Source organism: Diplotaxodon limnothrissa, linkage group LG1 (assembly GCF_057381915.1).
Source record: "Diplotaxodon limnothrissa isolate DT_005_m linkage group LG1, D_limnothrissa_male_GT1.1, whole genome shotgun sequence".
In the NCBI taxonomy this organism is placed as follows: domain Eukaryota; kingdom Metazoa; phylum Chordata; class Actinopteri; order Cichliformes; family Cichlidae; genus Diplotaxodon; species Diplotaxodon limnothrissa.
Window position 1 is genome coordinate 14,468,587 of NC_140596.1, and position 18,212 is coordinate 14,486,798.

General features: G+C 37.0%; 2 protein-coding genes across 3 annotated transcripts; one reads left to right on the plus strand and one right to left on the minus strand.

Moving 5' to 3' along the window:
• The first annotated feature begins 46 nt into the window (after positions 1-46).
• Positions 47-6,766, plus strand: cdc42se2 (CDC42 small effector 2). Of its 2 annotated transcripts, none has more exons than XM_085368393.1 (5): positions 47-109; positions 2,238-2,482; positions 4,307-4,408; positions 4,491-4,569; positions 5,591-6,766. In XM_085368393.1, exons 2-4 carry the CDS (start codon positions 2,429-2,431, stop codon positions 4,563-4,565), a joined length of 231 nt encoding a protein of 76 aa, XP_085224519.1. In that variant the 5' UTR covers positions 47-109; positions 2,238-2,428; the 3' UTR covers positions 4,566-4,569; positions 5,591-6,766. The 2 variants fall into 2 exon arrangements, with proteins under 2 accessions (XP_085224519.1, XP_085224595.1); XM_085368469.1 differs by having other exon boundaries at positions 2,241-2,482.
• A 4,132-nt stretch (positions 6,767-10,898) lies between these two features.
• On the minus strand, positions 10,899-17,031 carry irf1a (interferon regulatory factor 1a). Its single transcript, XM_085353326.1, has 7 exons — positions 16,942-17,031; positions 16,659-16,758; positions 12,362-12,541; positions 12,104-12,277; positions 11,960-12,012; positions 11,633-11,723; positions 10,899-11,017 (listed from the first exon to the last, which is right to left on the minus strand). The coding sequence occupies exons 1-7, from the start codon at positions 17,029-17,031 to the stop codon at positions 10,899-10,901; spliced, it is 807 nt and encodes a 268-aa protein (XP_085209452.1).
• Between the last annotated feature and the right edge of the window lie 1,181 nt (positions 17,032-18,212).

The window sequence follows — 18,212 nt, forward strand, 5'->3', positions numbered from 1 at the left end:
AAACGGAAGTTGTGTGACGTAACAGTGATCACAGTTCCTGGTTTTTTGCCTCCTTTAGCGATCAGTTTGGACGGACGTGTTTTTTCTCCGGTAAACCGGTCGCCATCTGGTAAGTTTTCTCATACTAAATAATTACAATTCACAAAGAAATCTTGAGGAGTAGTTGGCTCTAATTGCGAAAACCAGCAATTGTTTCAGCTTTTGTTTTAATTTAATAACTGAAGTCACAGCTTCCGAAAATGGGCTGCGTTAGCTCCGACAGCTAGCTGTCAGTGGAAAAAAACACAGACCCGCGGCTATCATCGAGCCCGTGAACGTTAGCTGGAAAGCTAGCTGTATTAGCATGTGGTAGAGCTAACACTCCAATTTACTAAAGCAGTTCAGTTCTAATCAACGCCGACGCCCCGGCACAGCAGCAGTACATGTGTTGAACTGCACCCAGCTGCGAGCTGTGTTCAGACTGGTCATGTAAAGCGTCTTTGCCGCAGCTGGGCGAAGTTACATAACGCTCATTTGTTTGTAAATACCGATTAAGTTCCAGTAATCCAAGATCACCGGCAGAGTTGGTAATCCTTAAAGGATGTCAGATGTGGTTAAAATCATCATTAAACACGTCTGCGCTCATTTTACGACTCTTGATAATATGATTCAGTTGCACTGAGTGTCAGCGGTGCATAGCGTCAGCTGCAGAGTCAGTGTTACAGACTGGGAAATACACTCCGTCAGCGAGCACTTCGCTTTTGGCAGATCATTTGATCCTCCTGTCACCAATTGTTTGACAGCCAGAAGGCCTTCTACTGTGTCTTTCTGAGGCATCGACCAAAAAAAAAACGATTGACATTTCGAAATATGTGGTAACACTGTTTGATTATATCACCCTGTTTTGTGTGTGTGGGGTTTTTTTTGTTTGTTTGTTTTTTGTTTTTTAATCGTTTTGTTCGACTTGTTTACTCGTTTCAGTGTGAAATTTCATTGTTTATAATGTTTTTATGTTTGGTATTAATTATTTTGAGTATTAGTTTAGTCTTTTGTGGCTGATATTTGGACAGGAGTTGCAATACAAACACAACACTCTGTAAAGGGAGTTGGCTCACATTGAGAGAGTCATCCAAAACACACAGCCTCCCCACCCTAGTTGTGTTGACACACTTGACTAAATTTGACAAAGACTGATGATGATTTTAAGATTATTTTATGTAATTTAAACTTAAATATGCACCCAATTTTAATTAACTATAATAGCTTTGTTGATCATATGTTTAACTGCATTTTCTTTGATCCTTGTAAACAAATTAGTAGATTAGTGATAATCCCACAAGTTGTTGTTTTTTTTTTTTGTTTTTTTTTTAAACAACATTTATCCCTTTTAACTACATTTTTTTTTCCTAAGATATTTGTCAGTATAGCAACATTTACCATACTGATATTTTAAAATAAAAATTGTCATCCAACACCAAATTGATGGCCACAGTGTGCTTCCAAAATCAAATTTCTTTCCTTCATTATAGAATTAAGTATATTTTGAACAAGTACAGTACAGTGAAGACAGTTTTATTTATTTTTTTATTTTCCCAAATGGTGCTCCACATTGCTGCTGCCCTATTAGTGAAATAAGCCTCTAGACGATTTCAAGTCCACAGAGATGTTAATTAAAATGGAAAGCTTATCAAGGTGTCGGAGCTAATAACAGCTTTCTGAAAATTGAAACACTGGCTGTTCGTTTAACCTCACAGCCCAAGGTTGGATTCAGGTAGTAAGTTATTTACCACCGGAGATTAACCACAAAAGGGAAAGTAACAGTGATCCCCTGGACAGCTTGTTGAAATAGAGGCCACACTCTGGCCCCATTTCTTTTTCTTAAGACTTGTTACAAGAGAAGTTAAATTTGAATATGGTGAACTTTCTGTTTTTAACCTTCTGACGTAAATGTTTCACCATGCCTCATATGTAGTATGTGTCTGACAGTAGTTTAAACGTATGATTAAAAATAACCATAGATTACCTCATCAGACGCGAGATGGTATCATACAAAAAGTGGCAAGCTTCCAAGAAAGGAATTTTTAAATATTGTTTTCAATCAAAAGTTGCTTCCTGTAAAAGTAAGTCCAGGGAACTATTAGCTATGGGGAACATGAGCAGCCGAAAGCTGCTGATACACATCAAAATATATCAGCAATTGATTGAAATGTGGTTTTTTTTTTTTTTTTTTTTTTCTTCTTCTTTTGTTAACGTGTCAGCAGGTGTGTGGTGCTCTGAAGTGGGACAAGACTTTTCGTACCAACGGTTTACCCCCAAGAAGCCACTGGCCTGTGTCTGTCATCAGTTTCCGGCGTGTGTTTGTGGTTCTGGTAACACGGAACAGGAAGACGGGCGTAGAGACGTCTGAGCAGAGAGAGGAAACTGCTGCGGCTTCTTCGTTGGCCTCAGAATGACTGAGTTCTGGGTTTGTTTCAGTTGCTGCATTGCAGAGCAGCCACAGCCTGTGAGTATGAAATTTGCAAGAAGAACTGATTTATTTAATTTAAGCTGCCTTGTTTTTAAAAGTTTTTAATTTGAATATAGATTAACAAAGTAGCATTCATCCAGTTAAACACATCCTGGCAAAAAACACTTTAAATATATTTGCTAAAGGTTATCTGTTGGCAGACAGACAGTCTGGTTATAATAGGGAACTGTTTGATGTCACAATAATAACCCCTGTCCTGCCGCAGCAAGTCTAAGTTGTTGAGTCCTTTGGAATGATCGTGAGTAATGTATCGATTACTCATCATATGTGGTTTACTGCTCAACTAATTCAGAGTTAATGACAAAAACATGCAGACCTTTGTACATTTCCTGTTTGTATTAAACTCCCCAAGTAATTGTTCTCATGGAAGGCTTTCAAATTTAAATTAACTTCTGAGTTTAGAAAACAAAAACTTCAATCAGAAGTTTCTTGTAGCTGCTCATAAGACGGGCACAGTGATTGGGAGGGAATTTGGATCATTCCTCACTGAAAAACTATTTGTTATTATATCTGGGATATCTTGACTTAACATTGAAGCTATCTAGGTCATGCCACAGTATCTAAATTGGTTTTAGACCCAGACTACAAAACCTAGTTTTCTTCATTTAAAAAAGCAAACCAAGAAAAACCCTTCTTGTTTATTTACTTGTGTGCTGTCACATGATCTGCCATGACTGCTGCCCAGATATCGTTCTGTAATGCGGTTATGAATTTATTGCTGCCTTTGTGAATGTGAGGTGTCGCGGACCTGAGCTATAAAAGCAGCTCAAGATAAGCGGGATTTATAGCCTCGCAAATGTGTCCGTCTGCATACAGTTTTCAGTCAGAGAGGGGAGACGGGTTTTCACCCACGCGAGAAACACTGCCGTGAAGTCCTCCTAGATCCTGACTGCGTCTCGCTGGAATCGGATGACGTATGCGACTGCCAAATGTTAACTGGTTGATAAGTGGGCCAGAAAAGAGCAGGGAGCAGTAGCAGAGTTCCACGGGAATAGGAGATCCTGTTAAAAACTTCAAAGATCAAAAAATAATGTATGAAAAGCACAGACAGTGACTGCAGTGACAGTTTTCATTGTTTTTAATATTCGGTTTCACTTCAGCTTTTGTGTTTTATAACTTCGTTCTTCTTCGTGTTTGGCTCATAGACCAAAAACAACATGAGCCACAGTTGTCCACAGATTGTTTGTAGCACAGACAGTCAGGCCCTGGAGCGGAGTGGACAGCTAACACGCTCACTCTGCTCCACCATAAATCCCACTGTACTTTCTGCACCATGTTTTTATGGATGGTGTTTTGTGTCGGCTTGCCAGTACTCTTTTGTTTCCCTCTAAACATAGCACTCCACATTTTGGCAGGTTTGTTTTCTTTTCTGTTTGCCCACATTTGTCTTATTTGCCCACAGAATAGTTTGAGAATCTTTACAGTGAGGCATTCACATAGGTTTAGTTTTTCCAGCCTGAGTGTGATTAATCAGTGTCCATCATAGAAATTCTAAACTTTTCCCTGTTGTAGGTTTAGTAACCCTGGATTGACAAAACAGATTCAGTAAAACTTCATCACTTTGGTAGTGAACTATCTGTTAACAGATAAGATAACACAAATGATTAGTTTTTACCTTTGTCTCAGTGCAGATCCACTATACTTCAAACAAAGATTTAAAAAGTAAACTGATAAGTGTTTAGTTTCTGATTCACACATGCTCTTCTCAGTTCCCAGTGATAGTAATATTTGCTTTGTGTGTAGTATGGTAAGTCTACTTGTGATATTAATATTTAAATTTAGATTTTTGCTACTTTTCAGAAACGGCGGCGAAGGATCGATCGCTCCATGATTGGGGAGCCGACAAACTTTGTTCATACCACACATGTAGGCTCAGGGGACATGGGCCTGGGTTTGGCATCAGTAAGTTTTGGTTTTTTTGTTTGTTTTCACTGAATTTTCAAACATGTGTTTTCAGCCAGCTAACATTTATATATTTCTATAGGTCGACCTAGTTCAGGCCCAGATGAAATCTAAAGGAGGATACGCGCACACAAGTTCTGAAGGTTCGCAGTTGTAACGAGGTGAGAGATGTCCTGATATCCCTTAGTGAAACTGACATTAACCACAGATTTTTCACTACCCCAAAGCCACACAAGCACAGTTTCATCTTGTTTTCATGCAGCCAGAGCCAACTTATAAAAAGTCAAGTTTGTTTTTGAGTGAATTTTCGTTTTTTGTTTTTTTTTTTGTTTTTTCCCTTCCCTAGCAAAAGCAGTATTTGTCTTGTTCCTCTGTCTTCCAGTTCTTTTAAATAATAGATTAGAAATATCAATATCATATAGGATGTGTGAAATTCTAGACTTGGGGCTCTAGCCATAAGTCAGTGATAGTGTCAAAGTTCTCGTGACTGTTTCCATCTTGTAAACCTCAAAAGTTTGCTCCACCTATGCACTGTCAAAAACAAGTGATGGCAAATCAAGCCTGCACACAACAGCAGGCTTGCCTTATGTGGCTTTGAGAGGAAATGGGAGAAATGCAATGAAGCACATATTTACACTGTACTGTGCATGGTATTGTTTTGCTGATTACCTCTCAAACTGTCTTTGTGAGCGTGACTCAGCTGTCAGAGTAATGACAGTGTAATCGTGCCAAAGTCAATTTAAAAAAAATAAATAAAATCTTTATGACATATAAAAATGACATACTTTTTTTTTTTTCTCTTGACTTTACTGAATTATACTTTTTTTTTTTTTTTTTTTTTTTTTTTTTATAAAATTAGCCTTACTTTAGCAAAATTATAGCTCTCTACTGTCCTAAGACATCAAGAAAGCTACATCTGCAGGGTTGCTTTTTTGGGTTTTGTTTTTTAAGGTGGGGGGGGGGGGGGTGTAACCACTCCCACACAGTGTTGCCATAGGTGCTAAGACAGATCGAACCCAAAGATATCAAATACTTTCTGGGAAAAACACAGATGACTGTAAATTTGACCAAACCAACTAAGATTTTAAAATTGGGACTGACAAATGCACACAGACACAAAAGTACACCTCCAATCAGAAGCAACTCGAATCCTAACATTTGTTCCACCTTTTCCTCCAACAGCTCTTCAGTCTTGTGGAAACTACTGTTGTTCATATAAGGAAGAATTTTCAAAAAGCAGTTCTGTCCATAAAGGACACAGGACCAAAAGATGAAACTACTGCTTTACCTTGATGTTGTATATATTTTTATTTTTCCATTCCCTTTTTTGTTTTGTTTTTTGTTTTTAATGAAAGCACTGCTATCCATTTGCTGCCATACTGTTGCACTGTAAAGAGAAACTGTTTAAGAGTAGGGAAGAGGGTTTAGAAAGCTCATAATCTCAGACAGACGTATGTTTGTGTGTATGCATGAGGAAAATTTACTTCAAAGATTCTTGCTGTTGAAGCCAATTTGGATGCCTGTATTTATTATCTTGATTTGACAACGGACCTCATGGTGGCTGGGCCACGCTGGAAAATTGGAACATTGAGTTTCCTTCTTTATCCTCAGAGGTTTATCAAAGGACAGGTAGCAAGGCAAAAAAAAAAAAGCAACACGTTCATAGTTTTATTCTGAGAAATACTCATTATACTGAGTTGCTTTCAGGGTTGAAGATTGCTGTTTTTGTAATAAACTTGAAATGAGTAGAGTACACTGGACCATACATTGTACACTCACACTTGCTTAGGAGTTCAGCATTGATTTCAACTGTTTTTTGTTTGTTTGTTTTTTATACTCATTTAGATTGAACCATATAGGATTTTAATAAACTATTAACTTCCTAATCTGCCTTCCTGAAGTCATGTTATTTGTTTTGCTAGTGCGATTTGGAAGCTTAAAGCTGAAGTAGGCACAAATCTGGAAAAGGCAATGTTTTAAATGATCACCTTTCTCCCCTTTGCTCTTTGCTGTTTTGTCAATAACCTCTTTATGCTAGATTCTTGAACAAATAGGCTTGACCAAAGGTTGCCACGTGACTGCTTCTTATGTAGCTTCACTTAACGATACCTTTGCTTGTTGGTGGCTTTTTCTGTCATCAATCCACCATCTGAAGGCACATTTGTAGGTCAGCCAATTGAGAAGACTTGATTGTCTGTCACAGTGGGCAAAATTTTTCGATTGATAGAAGAGCTTAGAGGCGGTGCAGAAGGCTAGTTTCTTGCAGAGCACATTAAAGTACAATATGCTGAATTGTTACTGTGGAGCCTTTGCCTACGTATGCCAAAAATGGTGTCTCCCCCAGCTTTAATGCTTTGTTTGAGCTTTTATTTATTTTTGCAGTTGCATGTTTTTGAATGCTATGTGTTTTGTTTTTTTGTTCATTTGCCTTTTTGGTTTTTTTTTTTTTTTTTTTTTTTTTTTTTTTTTTTTTTTTTTTTTTTTTTTTTTTTTTGTCTTTCCAAGGTTTGTGTACCAACAGTAGACTTTAGACCTTAACTTGGAAGTAATCAGAATGTCGCAAACACTGCAGCAAAAGTGGGTTTTGTTACAGTCGGCAGTATTCTCATATCTAGTTCACCTACCTATCATCGTGGGGGGGGGTTGTTTGTTTTGTTTTTTTAAGATGAAGGGAATTTGCCACAGATAATGCTGTCCTTTTTCTTAAACTAACCTGCCATGACTGTTACAGCTGATAAATGCAGCTTGATGACTTCCAGCCACATGTGACCCACCTTTGTCGCAGTGTTTGAGCTTATGTTGCTTCTGTTTTGAATTATTGCTACATATAACCTTATTTTGTTTTAAAAAAAAATTAATAATAATTTTTTACTAAAAGTATTAACACACCACCTGACCGTCTTGGACATTACTTTATTCACAGTTTGCCAGTGTTTTTAACCTTCAAGCACATAATTTTCCTATTTGGGGAAAAAAAAAATAAAAACAGATCTTATTGCCTGGTTATTCTAGTTGTCAGTCATGTCAGTGATCAGACTAGAATGTCTTTTTGATTTTGTTTTTTCCCTTGGAATTATTGTTGTTGTCCAAATTTCTGAATTAGGGTCCATCTTAAGAAAAAAAATCTAAGCAGAAAGATCAAAAGTGCTGAGCAAACCAGCAGGCCTGGACCTAATAAATGTCATTGTTTGTCCTCTTTGTACATCATATTGATTGACTATTTCAGCGACAAAATGTGTTGAATGTATTAAGTCGAGCATGTAGATTGGTGTTAAATGAGTGCTATTGTCAAAATTTCTATGGTACAAAGAAAACGTCTCATTTGATGTTGGTACTTCAAATCATAGAATACATTTAATTGATGTTGTCAAATTTCTTATATCAGCCTTAAGACTTCTTGCAAGTACTTTGCCCATAACCCCGGACAGATTTAAGATTCATCAGGTTGAAACATTGTAACAAACATCTGTGTTTCTGTAATTATTCCTATGTGCAGATGGATCCACATACATGTACACGTTTTTGTTTTGTGTTTTTTGTTTGTTTGTTTTCCAGCTCTGGGATAAATGCTGTAGAATGTGCAGTCATACTTGGATTGCAGTACATTATGTGACCAGCAGGCTGTGCCAGTGGACTGTTTGAATGTGACTTAACAGTTTTGTGTTTGGATTCCTGTCACAGGGCTTATTTTATGATGACACTGTTATTACATGATGTATAAAAGTGATGGCTCCACGCTTTCTCAGATTCATATATTTCTGTATAATATTACAAGAAAGGTGTAGTTGGCAAAATCCCCCACCCCGCCCACACTCAGAATCTGCCTAATGTGTAGTTCTCACTTTAAAGGGAAAATCATCTTTCCTTTATTGCATTTTCAGAATAAGCCAATAAATGTTATATGTTGATGTTTCACCAAATGTGTATTCCATCTTTTCATTTTTAAGAGGAAAGCAGTGAAAGCATCAGTGTAACAAAGACGATACATTTTTAATACAATACAAAATTTTACTTTATATAAATCTAGTAGAATTTTACAGTAAGAGTTCTCACCCCAGAATGAAATACTGCCCGTGGAGCATACTTGGATATACTTTTAGATTGTTAATACATTTGAGTGTTGAATGCTGCAAAGAGGAACCTTATTAACAAAAGTTGGGCAATTAGTGGCTGACATTTCCCGATGCTTGCATGATACTGATAGCAACTAATTTTGAGCGCTCAAAGTCTCATTCACGCAATTACGCACACATTTATGTAGCACTTTTATCTATTTCTTATCGCTTTGTTTAACACTGACAGGCAGACTTGCACTGTGATGAATACATCAAGGGCATCTCAGGGTTCAATATGTTGCCCAAAGGTATTTCACCGTTTAGACAAAATGAGCCAGAGAATGCTCTATTAAATGTTCTAACTGTTAAACTACCCAATTTTTAAAATATTTATACATAAATATTTAAAACAATTATCAACTTTTATATGTGATGCAGTGGTTAGCACTCACAGCTAAAGATTCTCAGTCTAAAACTGCTGGCTGGCTGAGGCCTGCCTGTACCGACTTTGCATGTTCTCTCTCCACCTGCATGCACCTTACACCAGCAGTCCCAAGGCATTCTTGTTGGGTTAATTGAATGTGAGAGGTGATGATTCTGTCTCCATGTGTAATCTGTCCAAAGTGTATGACACATTTGGTCCCACGATAACTAGGATAGACTCCATCCCTCTGTGATCCCGAACTGGAAAAAGGGAATTGGCAAGATTAGAAATAAGCACATCAGAGGGAGACCTTGGTTTGGAGCTAAAGTTAGAAAGTCAAGGTTTATATTAGATACAACAGGCAAAGGATCTAACAAGTATGTACAAAAAAGAATCAAAGAGAAGATCCACAGAAACAGCACAGGTCGACATGCAGAGGTTTGATGTGGCAGAAGAGGATGTAAGGGATAGACTGTGAAGAAGGTAGATGATCTGCTGTGGCAACCCATAAATAACTACAATGTCTCTAATAGTAATCCTTGATAGCAGATTCACTTTATCAACATCTGGTATTTTTATTGCACTCTTGTGAAGTGTTATTTGCACTCTGCTTGTTCTGCTGTGATAGACCCGAATGTCTTCTGTTAAAAAGACGTGTAAATTAAAAACACTAATGTATTTGTTAAAAGCACATGTTTGAAGTTTTTAGGTTTTAGCCAGTTATAGCAATTAGATAACTCTGTTTTCAGAAATTTTAGTTTTTATGTTGAATTAATGCACAGTAGCTCCCGTTTTCTTACAAATGGCATATTGGCTTAGTAATTCCAACATGTGAAGCTGTGTTCAAGATTAAAGATTTAAAGCTTTAATCAAGATTTAAAGCTACAACTTTAAAAGCTGTGCTCAAGATTACAACTTCGAGATAAGATCAGAAGATTCAAGCTGTATTCATTGGTTACATGGTTTCATATCTCCTAACACAACAAGGAATGAGGTGAAGCAGATGTTTTAAAAAATAGAAATGTAACATCTGCTCCTTGTTATTCATCACAGGATTGGGTTTTGGATGCTTGTCAATCACAATGAGTTATCATACTCCTCACATATTTCAGGATGTAAACAACGTGCAATAAATGTGGAAAAAAAAAACAAAATCAAAAAGTAGAAACTTGGCAGCTTTTTAATCACACACTAAAATTCAGTATTTTTTGCATTCATTTTTATATACACACAGGATGTCAAGAATCCTGACAAGTTCATGCCCTTGTGTAATTTGTGTATTTTGTAAAAGCAGGTTTATTTATATATATAATGTAATATATAAACAAATAATAGACACAAAAAACAACATGGGTATTATTCACTAAAACACACAAAACACACTGAACAATCTATAGCCTTAAAAAAGATACAAAAAACAAACAAACTTGTATTTCATGTTGGAAAGTTTTTTTTCAAAAGGTAGTAAAATTAATTTACAAATGTAGAAGTCGCACACATATTACAAATGGACAAGGATATAGAATACACCGTATTGTAGATTGGGTCAGCTTTCTGTGAATGCAGGTAAAGTGAGATTTGAACTCCACTCACAAACACAAACCTACAAATTGTTATTCTTTGTTCTTTGTTTATTCTTTGCTCTTCATTTACTGGCTAAACATCCAGTCAAGCTCACTGAAACGGGCGAACAGAAACTGATCCTGCACTGCGATGAAATGAGATCTGCGAGCTTGGGGTCATTTCTGTGAGTGTTAGGCACTAAATCTAAACATAAGTAATGTTGACAGAGGTAAAGCTTGGCTTGGAACTGGATCTTCATCCCAGCATGCTCAGCAGAGAGGATGACAGAGCAATGTTCCCTGCCCTCTCGCATTTCTCCTATTTCCTGCAATTAGCTTATCAGAAAAACAATAAGAGGGAAACGGATGAAGGTTAGCAAGAAAGCTTAAAAGAAAAAACACACAAAGTAAACACAAAGAGAAGGTAGATGGAGTTCTTGGGTGCACAGCTATGGCATCAGTGGTTGCTGATGTGTGGACCAGTCGGAAAGTTCCTTGATGTAGTTTGGACCAAATAGATCGCTGCAGTTCTCTGAGTGCAGAGGATATGAGTTATCATCTCCAGGACCTGAGAAGCATAAAACAGCACATAAACACACAGTCATGGCAACAATCATGGCTGTTGTCACACCTTTAATACATTTAATTTTATCCCACTTTTACAGATTGTTACATGTACACATAATATATTGAATTTGATCTGTCAGGCTTAACGTTCATCTACCTAATAGAGCTGTGTTTGTTTGTTTGTTATTCTCATAGTCTTTCCCTCAGTGTTACTCACCCCAAAATCCATATTTATACAAAAATATATAGTACAACACACTTCCTGTTCATGTTTACATTTACTCTATCCGAGTAAAATTAAAACATTTCAGGATGTAATTTAATTTAATCATTAGTTATTATCAATCTCTGACTCTCTTCCACAGTGCATTTCTCTGTCTTCTCTGTATTATTCTAGGGGGTTTACCTTACAATACAAAGCGCCTTAACTGTTGCTGTGATTTGGCGCTATATGAATAAAACTGAATATAATTGGAAATGTTTACATTAAATCCACATACAGTAAAATGCTGTACTGCAGTTTAGTACCGTGAAGTAGAAGGGTTATGTTTTTTCATAACCATTTCATTTAACTATTGACTAATAATACTTTGCAGAAATAAAATAAGCGTCATACAGTGCCAGTGGTTCCAGAGATTGTGTGTTCTCCATCCTCTCTGCTCCCCGGTCTGGTTCCAGAGCTCAGTGTTGTTTAAGTGATCCATCAGCTGCAGGAAACAAAACACTGAAAGTTAGTCAAACAGATATACAGAGCAGCACATACAGAATCAAAACTGCAGCAAAAAGAAATTCCCAGGAAACTGATCTCGGTTAAGTCAAATATGATGTAGTTCAATTACATAGCAATTATTTTTCGTTTCCTGAGGAAAACCCACATGTTTTTGCAAGAATACCAAGACTGTTGGTTTGCATTTGATTAGTTAGCATATTTAAGATATAGTACCTTAAAGACGGCCTCACTCTGTTCCTGGTCCACTGGTTTGGCGTCCCACATCCCTGCATACCAACAAGAACCATCATCAATCTTTTCAAAGTGTCTCTTACATCCAAAACACCAACAGAGCACTTTAAAGACAAAGCATCTCACCCTGTCTTTGAATGCTGGTAAATGTGTTCTCTGCAACAGCTTCCACCTTCTGTGGTATGTCTGTAATGGGCCTTGTTGTTGTGGGTTGCCAAATCTGTGTGTTGTGCATGTCATTAGATGTGCATTCACCTAAACTGGTCTGTCTTTCTCTGGATCGGTCGAATAACCGCAGCCCTGAGAGGAGAGAGAGTAGGACTGAAACATGAGGCCAGTGTTTGCAGGTAAAGTTGGGAAATACACTTTAAGTCTGTATCTTACCTCTTCTGCGTTTCTGTGTTTGTGAGCTGGGCAGCATCCTGTAGACTCTGTAGGCATTACTGCCTCTCTTTTTGCTGTGCTCTCGCAGCTCACAGATGTCAGGCAGAGAATTCAAGGCACAGCGGAAATTTGCTTTCCATGTCTTTGGATCTGGCTTATCTTTGCCTGGATGGTACCGTCCTAAAGAAGCATATACAGAAAGGTTAATGATAAAGTCAGAAAAAGACTGTGGTCAGGTGTGTGTAGCTAGGGAAGTCTGCGGTGTGTATAGTTTTAAATACAGACTTTATTTAAAAGCTGCACACAGCAAAAGCACGTCTTCTAAACCTGCAATATTTCTAATGGCCAACAGGGGGCAACTCATCCGGTTGCAAGTAGCCAAATCGAAAAGAAGTCAATGAGAAACTGATCCTACTCATTTCACAAGTGACTTCAGTAAACATCCTCCTTACTAGGCTATGGATGGCCTCAGTTATAAGTGTCACAGCTTCTTTGTTACAGCATAATATTTGTTTTAAAAATCATGGTCCCAGTTAGAGTGACAACAAAACAGAATACGCTTTAGGGCACACCTTCCTTGTGATTTACTAGAGATAATCATACTCACGGGTGTGCGTAATTATAGAGGCTGAAAAATAGTCCAGAAAACAATGGAAGGCAGCTACAGCCAAACTCTTTATACTGTTAAATAGAGTTAAAGGTGTGGCTGCACCTATTAACATACTTAACAGTAATATCACAATTTGGAATGTGTGAAGTCCTTAAAATATAGTCAGATGTGTCTTATAATTAAGGAAACTCAATTTATTAAATTTTGTAAATCAACAGGAAGTACAAGGAAAATGAACTACAAGTCTGATACAGAAATTGTAGTACATGTAGCAGTTTCTTGGTTTCTGATTGAAGACAAAAGAACGTGGAAACACACTGACTGCAATAAAGAAAAAAAATGCTACCAATTTTGTATAAAACAGTGGATGTAAACTATAAGGCCCTGCAATAACCGATATAGGCAATTGCTCCATTATGCTCAAACATTTTTTTTATTGTGTGGAACTGTGGGGATCAACCTTTAAATGTACCTTTAGATACTAATTATTAACAAGCCAAGTTACTGTGGTCCCACCAATCCACTGTTTCTAAAATCTCACAGCATGGGCTTTCACGATTTGGTTCTTTAAAAAGTTGCGTAAAATCAAAGTCCATCTCAGACTGTGTACAATTATTTTTTAGTCTAAGATTTGAGAGGTATTTATATTTTCACTGTACAAAAAGCTAGAAATAATAAAAAATTATATTTATCTTGTTGGGGTAAAAATGTGAACTAATCCTGCAATTAATTTTTGGGTTTCAAAAGAATGATTTACGAAGATATTTTTTAGTGTTATGAGTGAATTATTTTGTATTTGTTGTTTTCTTTTCCTTTTCTAGGGTAGGTTAGCTATAGTGAAACAAATGTAAGCCATGCATATATAAGCATTGCTTCTGCCTGAACCTGTTCAGTCACTTGTCAGTACATAGATAGACTTTATGTGTACTGTAACAATCTCTATTTATGTGATTGCTGAATAAAGTACTTTTTGTATAGTAAAAATGGGGAAGAAAAACACAGCTGTGGCCAGCAAAACAAGGTTTTTAAAGGGAAATTCTGATGTAGTTTGACCAGTGTACCTATGTCACTATGCCCTTTTTGGTTTCCTCTCATTAAAGTGAATAAAGGGAACAAGAAGTAATACAAAGCACATATCAACGTAAGCACTGCAAAATTCCTGAAGCCTTAAAGTAGTACCAAGGAAAGGACCACACGGTAATCTTCAGAGACTAGTTAGTGGTTGACTGATTAGTTTGAAAATCACAGCCTTTGGTTTCAACTCTTTGTAATGACACTAGCCCAACTGTCAATAAAAACAACAAGTAATCAAATCAGAACCAGTGTATGCATAATGTTTGACTTGTTCCCTAGTTCTGCTTTCCGAAATTGTGTTATTACACACATTTAACACATGTTTGTACCACAACATGCCACTAAGGGTGTAGGTCCCCTGTTTGGATTGGAATTTCAATGTATTTTATTTAAGATTACATTTTAATTATATTTACCTACAAATACTTAAAGATAGTCATAGAAAAAGAAGATTTTTACATCCTTATTTTTGCTACATCTTTATTTAATATTCATTGTGTTGATGTGCATGGATGGTCTGTTTTTCAAATGCTTCTTTATTTTACCAATAGAAATGCGAAAAGGACTGTTATCCCTTACAAGCATTTAAATCTCCTTTTTTGTAAAATAACTTTAAGTTAGGCAAGATAGGCAAGACACTCCCAAAAAGTGTAAGATGGGGGGAAATACATTTTTTCCTCTCTAAATCATTAACAAGTTACAAAATAATTAAGATACTTATGCAGTACTTGTACTCACAGTAAAATTGTTTCTTTGTTTGTAAAACCTTGATCTCTTACCTCTTTATTCTAGTGTACCCATGTTTAAGCATTCGAAATTCCATTTAATTACAAAAGAACTAAACCCTTAATCGCGGGCCCTATCATGAAGTGTTACCAAGATTCTCCATCACCTGGTGCCAGACCAGGCTTAATGGTGAATCGTTAACATCATTCATCATTAACCCTGCTGTCAGGTGACTTCATCCAGTCTATGGTCGCCTTTCTCAAATTTAGCACAACAGTTTAACTTGGCTCTCAGCCAGCCTTCTGAAAAGAACTGTTAAAGTAATAAAATCACCGGAGCTTTAAGATCCACTATGGATCACTTACAGCAGACAAGGGCTAACAGGAATTAAAGGGGCACATGCAGCGGCCACTGAAACCTCCCATTCATCAAGGTTTCCACAAGTCTCATGTCAAAGACCTTTTTTTATTTAAGACATTAACTCCATGTAGCTTTTTATGGTTTGTGTTCAAATCAATTTAGTATTTATTTCACACCGTGTTTTTACACAGACAGTTCATGAATATGTTTTGTCTCTTTTTTAGAGCTTGTTTTTTTTAAGCCTTAATGTTGTACTTTGACAGCAATTCGATCGCTTTGAGCATTCACAGCAAGTGAACTGGAGCTTTCCCATGATGCAGATGCAGTCATAAATCGCAACTTTCCCAAGACGGAAACATGTTTAACACATGCGCACATGCACTTATGCTTCTCTGTGCATTGACCAAAACAATAATGTGGGGATAGAAGACTATGAAAAATATATGTTTTATATTCTGTGAATTGTGAAAACTGTGTGATCCACTAAAAGGAGTGAGGAAAATTACTCAGTGTTATGTATTAAATTACTAGAAGAAGGTTATCAGACTACTCATGAGAAGATATCAGTTAAATGATCTGGGAAGATAACATGTATTAGAATGCTTCAGTTTGGAACTGGAGAGCGTCAGAGGGGACTTACATGAACTGAACTGACATCCCTAACGTCATTGCAACAGCTTGTAGTGCCAACTATTTACCCTTAAAGAGACCATGTCTATGTTTGATTGGATAAGGCTTGTTTTATTTGAAGTTGCCGTCAAGCTCTCATCACTTAGCTGGAAAGTAAACAGGAATGTGGTAGATCTAGAAAGACTGAGCAACACAACCGTGGAGCTCTTCACTGGAAACACTTCTAGAACAGAAGAAACCGGTCTATAGGCAAATCTCATCAGGGTCGTTAAAACAATGATTGCAATGCAATCTAAGTAGCATTTAGAAACTTTGTATCTGTTCTCTAAAGTATGTAACCCTAAAAAAATACATTCCGTGTTGAACATTCCCATGACTTTGTTGTTTTTGTTTTTGCGAATAAAGTAATTATCCTGATCTTTTTGTTAGATGTATATTTTTAGGGGAGCATATCAGCTCCCTAACAGATCCCTGATCAGACTTGTACCAGGGAAGTTGTGAAGACAGGGCTCACCTCTTAAACTATCAAGATACCAGGACACAATAGACCCCTACCAAGATAATCTTTCATGACATATGTATGATAATTTTTATTACTATTTACTGTAAAAACAAATAAATATCTTTATAGTTCAACGCTAATATCAATAAAGCGCTGAGATTCTGTCCCAGGGATTGATTTTGGTAGTTATTTGTGGGATGTTCCTGTGGTTTCTGTTTGTAGTTCTTGTTGCTCTGTATTGAAACACGAGCGTGCAGTGAAAAAAATGTAGCATAAGAACTTTGTTCTGATCAGTAAGAGCGATCAGTACAACAGATGGATGATAAAACAGACTGAATTGAGCCGAGAAACAATCAGATGAAACAAATCACATAGTGTCAGTGTTTTGCTCTTACCTGTATGCATGGCCCAGCTCCGGAAAAGGGTAGCATCTCGCTCAATACTCCAACCATGGCGAGCGGCATGTTTCCATGGGATCTGGAAGATTCGTGCTGACTGTTGAATGAAAAAGAAAACAAACTGTGATTTGTTGTATTATTCCCAGGATTATTTAAGAATAAATGCCTTATTATGTTTACCTACTGTGATTTTAACTATAGGAAACTTTCCAAACCCCAGTTGTATTTGTATATGTGTGTAGGTGTATGTAGATATGGTGGTAAGAAGAAGGTGATCTACCTGGTCCAGCCAGCTGACTCCTGGATACCTCCCAGACTGAATCTGTTCCTCCAGCCACGGCCTCAGCCTGAGCCGGCCTTGTTGTTGCATGCTCCAGTCTGTGCTTCAGGTGAGTGGAAAAGGTGGTCAGTACAAAAGCAGGAGTTTCAGCAATAACAGAAAATTTCTTAGGAGCTCAGATTAAATCAGAGGTTATGCTGGGACACCCTTCCTACCTGGCTGGTTCTTCCAATCAGAAGACTCACAGTTAACACGATCCTGCTCCTCCTCCAATAGTCTACCACACAGGCTCTTCCTGTTACAGAAAATATTGTATACTGCATGTTATTTGCTTCGAGTGGAGTTGAATTGGAATAGTGCGGTTATAGGTGGGAGGAGAGTTGTAAAGCTGCTTGTACAGGTTTTTTAATCCTTTTCCAATAGTTGAATATAGACAGAAAAGCTGGTTTATTAACCAGTTGTTTACAGTTAATTTAAAATAACTTGTATAAACATGGGGGAAAAGGTAAATATATATTATGTTTGCATGATATGTGAATTTTTGTATATGTCAGCTGCTGCAGAAAGTCAGTGTCAGTATATTTTTTATTTTGGCTTTATTAAGTCACAGCACAGTTACTAGATAGCATCTATTCATGTTAAGACCACAAGGTGGAAGCACAAGCAATGGTGTAGTAATGGTGACGTTCCCTTACATGTTGCAACAGGGCCTCGACTTTTTAGTGTACATGTTCAGTACAGTTCAGTTAAGCGTGAACATTTCTTTTAAACCTATGCGCCCACCACTAATACTGAGCATAGCCACACACATATACATACACACAGAAGCAACAGGATACAGAACACACACACACACACATATATGCACTATGTAGTATAGAATATAGTGACTTTCACTCACCATAAATGCTTGATGTCTTTATTTTAAGTAGCACATAAACACTAGTTTACATTAGTCCACTGTCATGTTTAAGTACACATATTTACTACATGGGGATCCAAAAAGCAAATAACATGTATCCTACTTAAGGTATATACTTTTGAATTGTATTTTGCATTATGGTCAATTCAATTATGTATAAGATATAATCTCAAAAATGCATTACCAAATTTCATTGGTGTACCAAAGCACACAGCGGACAAAGCTTGTTGTGGATCATTCAAACCTGTTTGTCTCGTTGAAGGAAACACAACTCAGAAGTATTCACATTTATTTGAACTTTTTTATACAACAGAAAATTATTAAGATTCACATCACCCAAATACAGAAT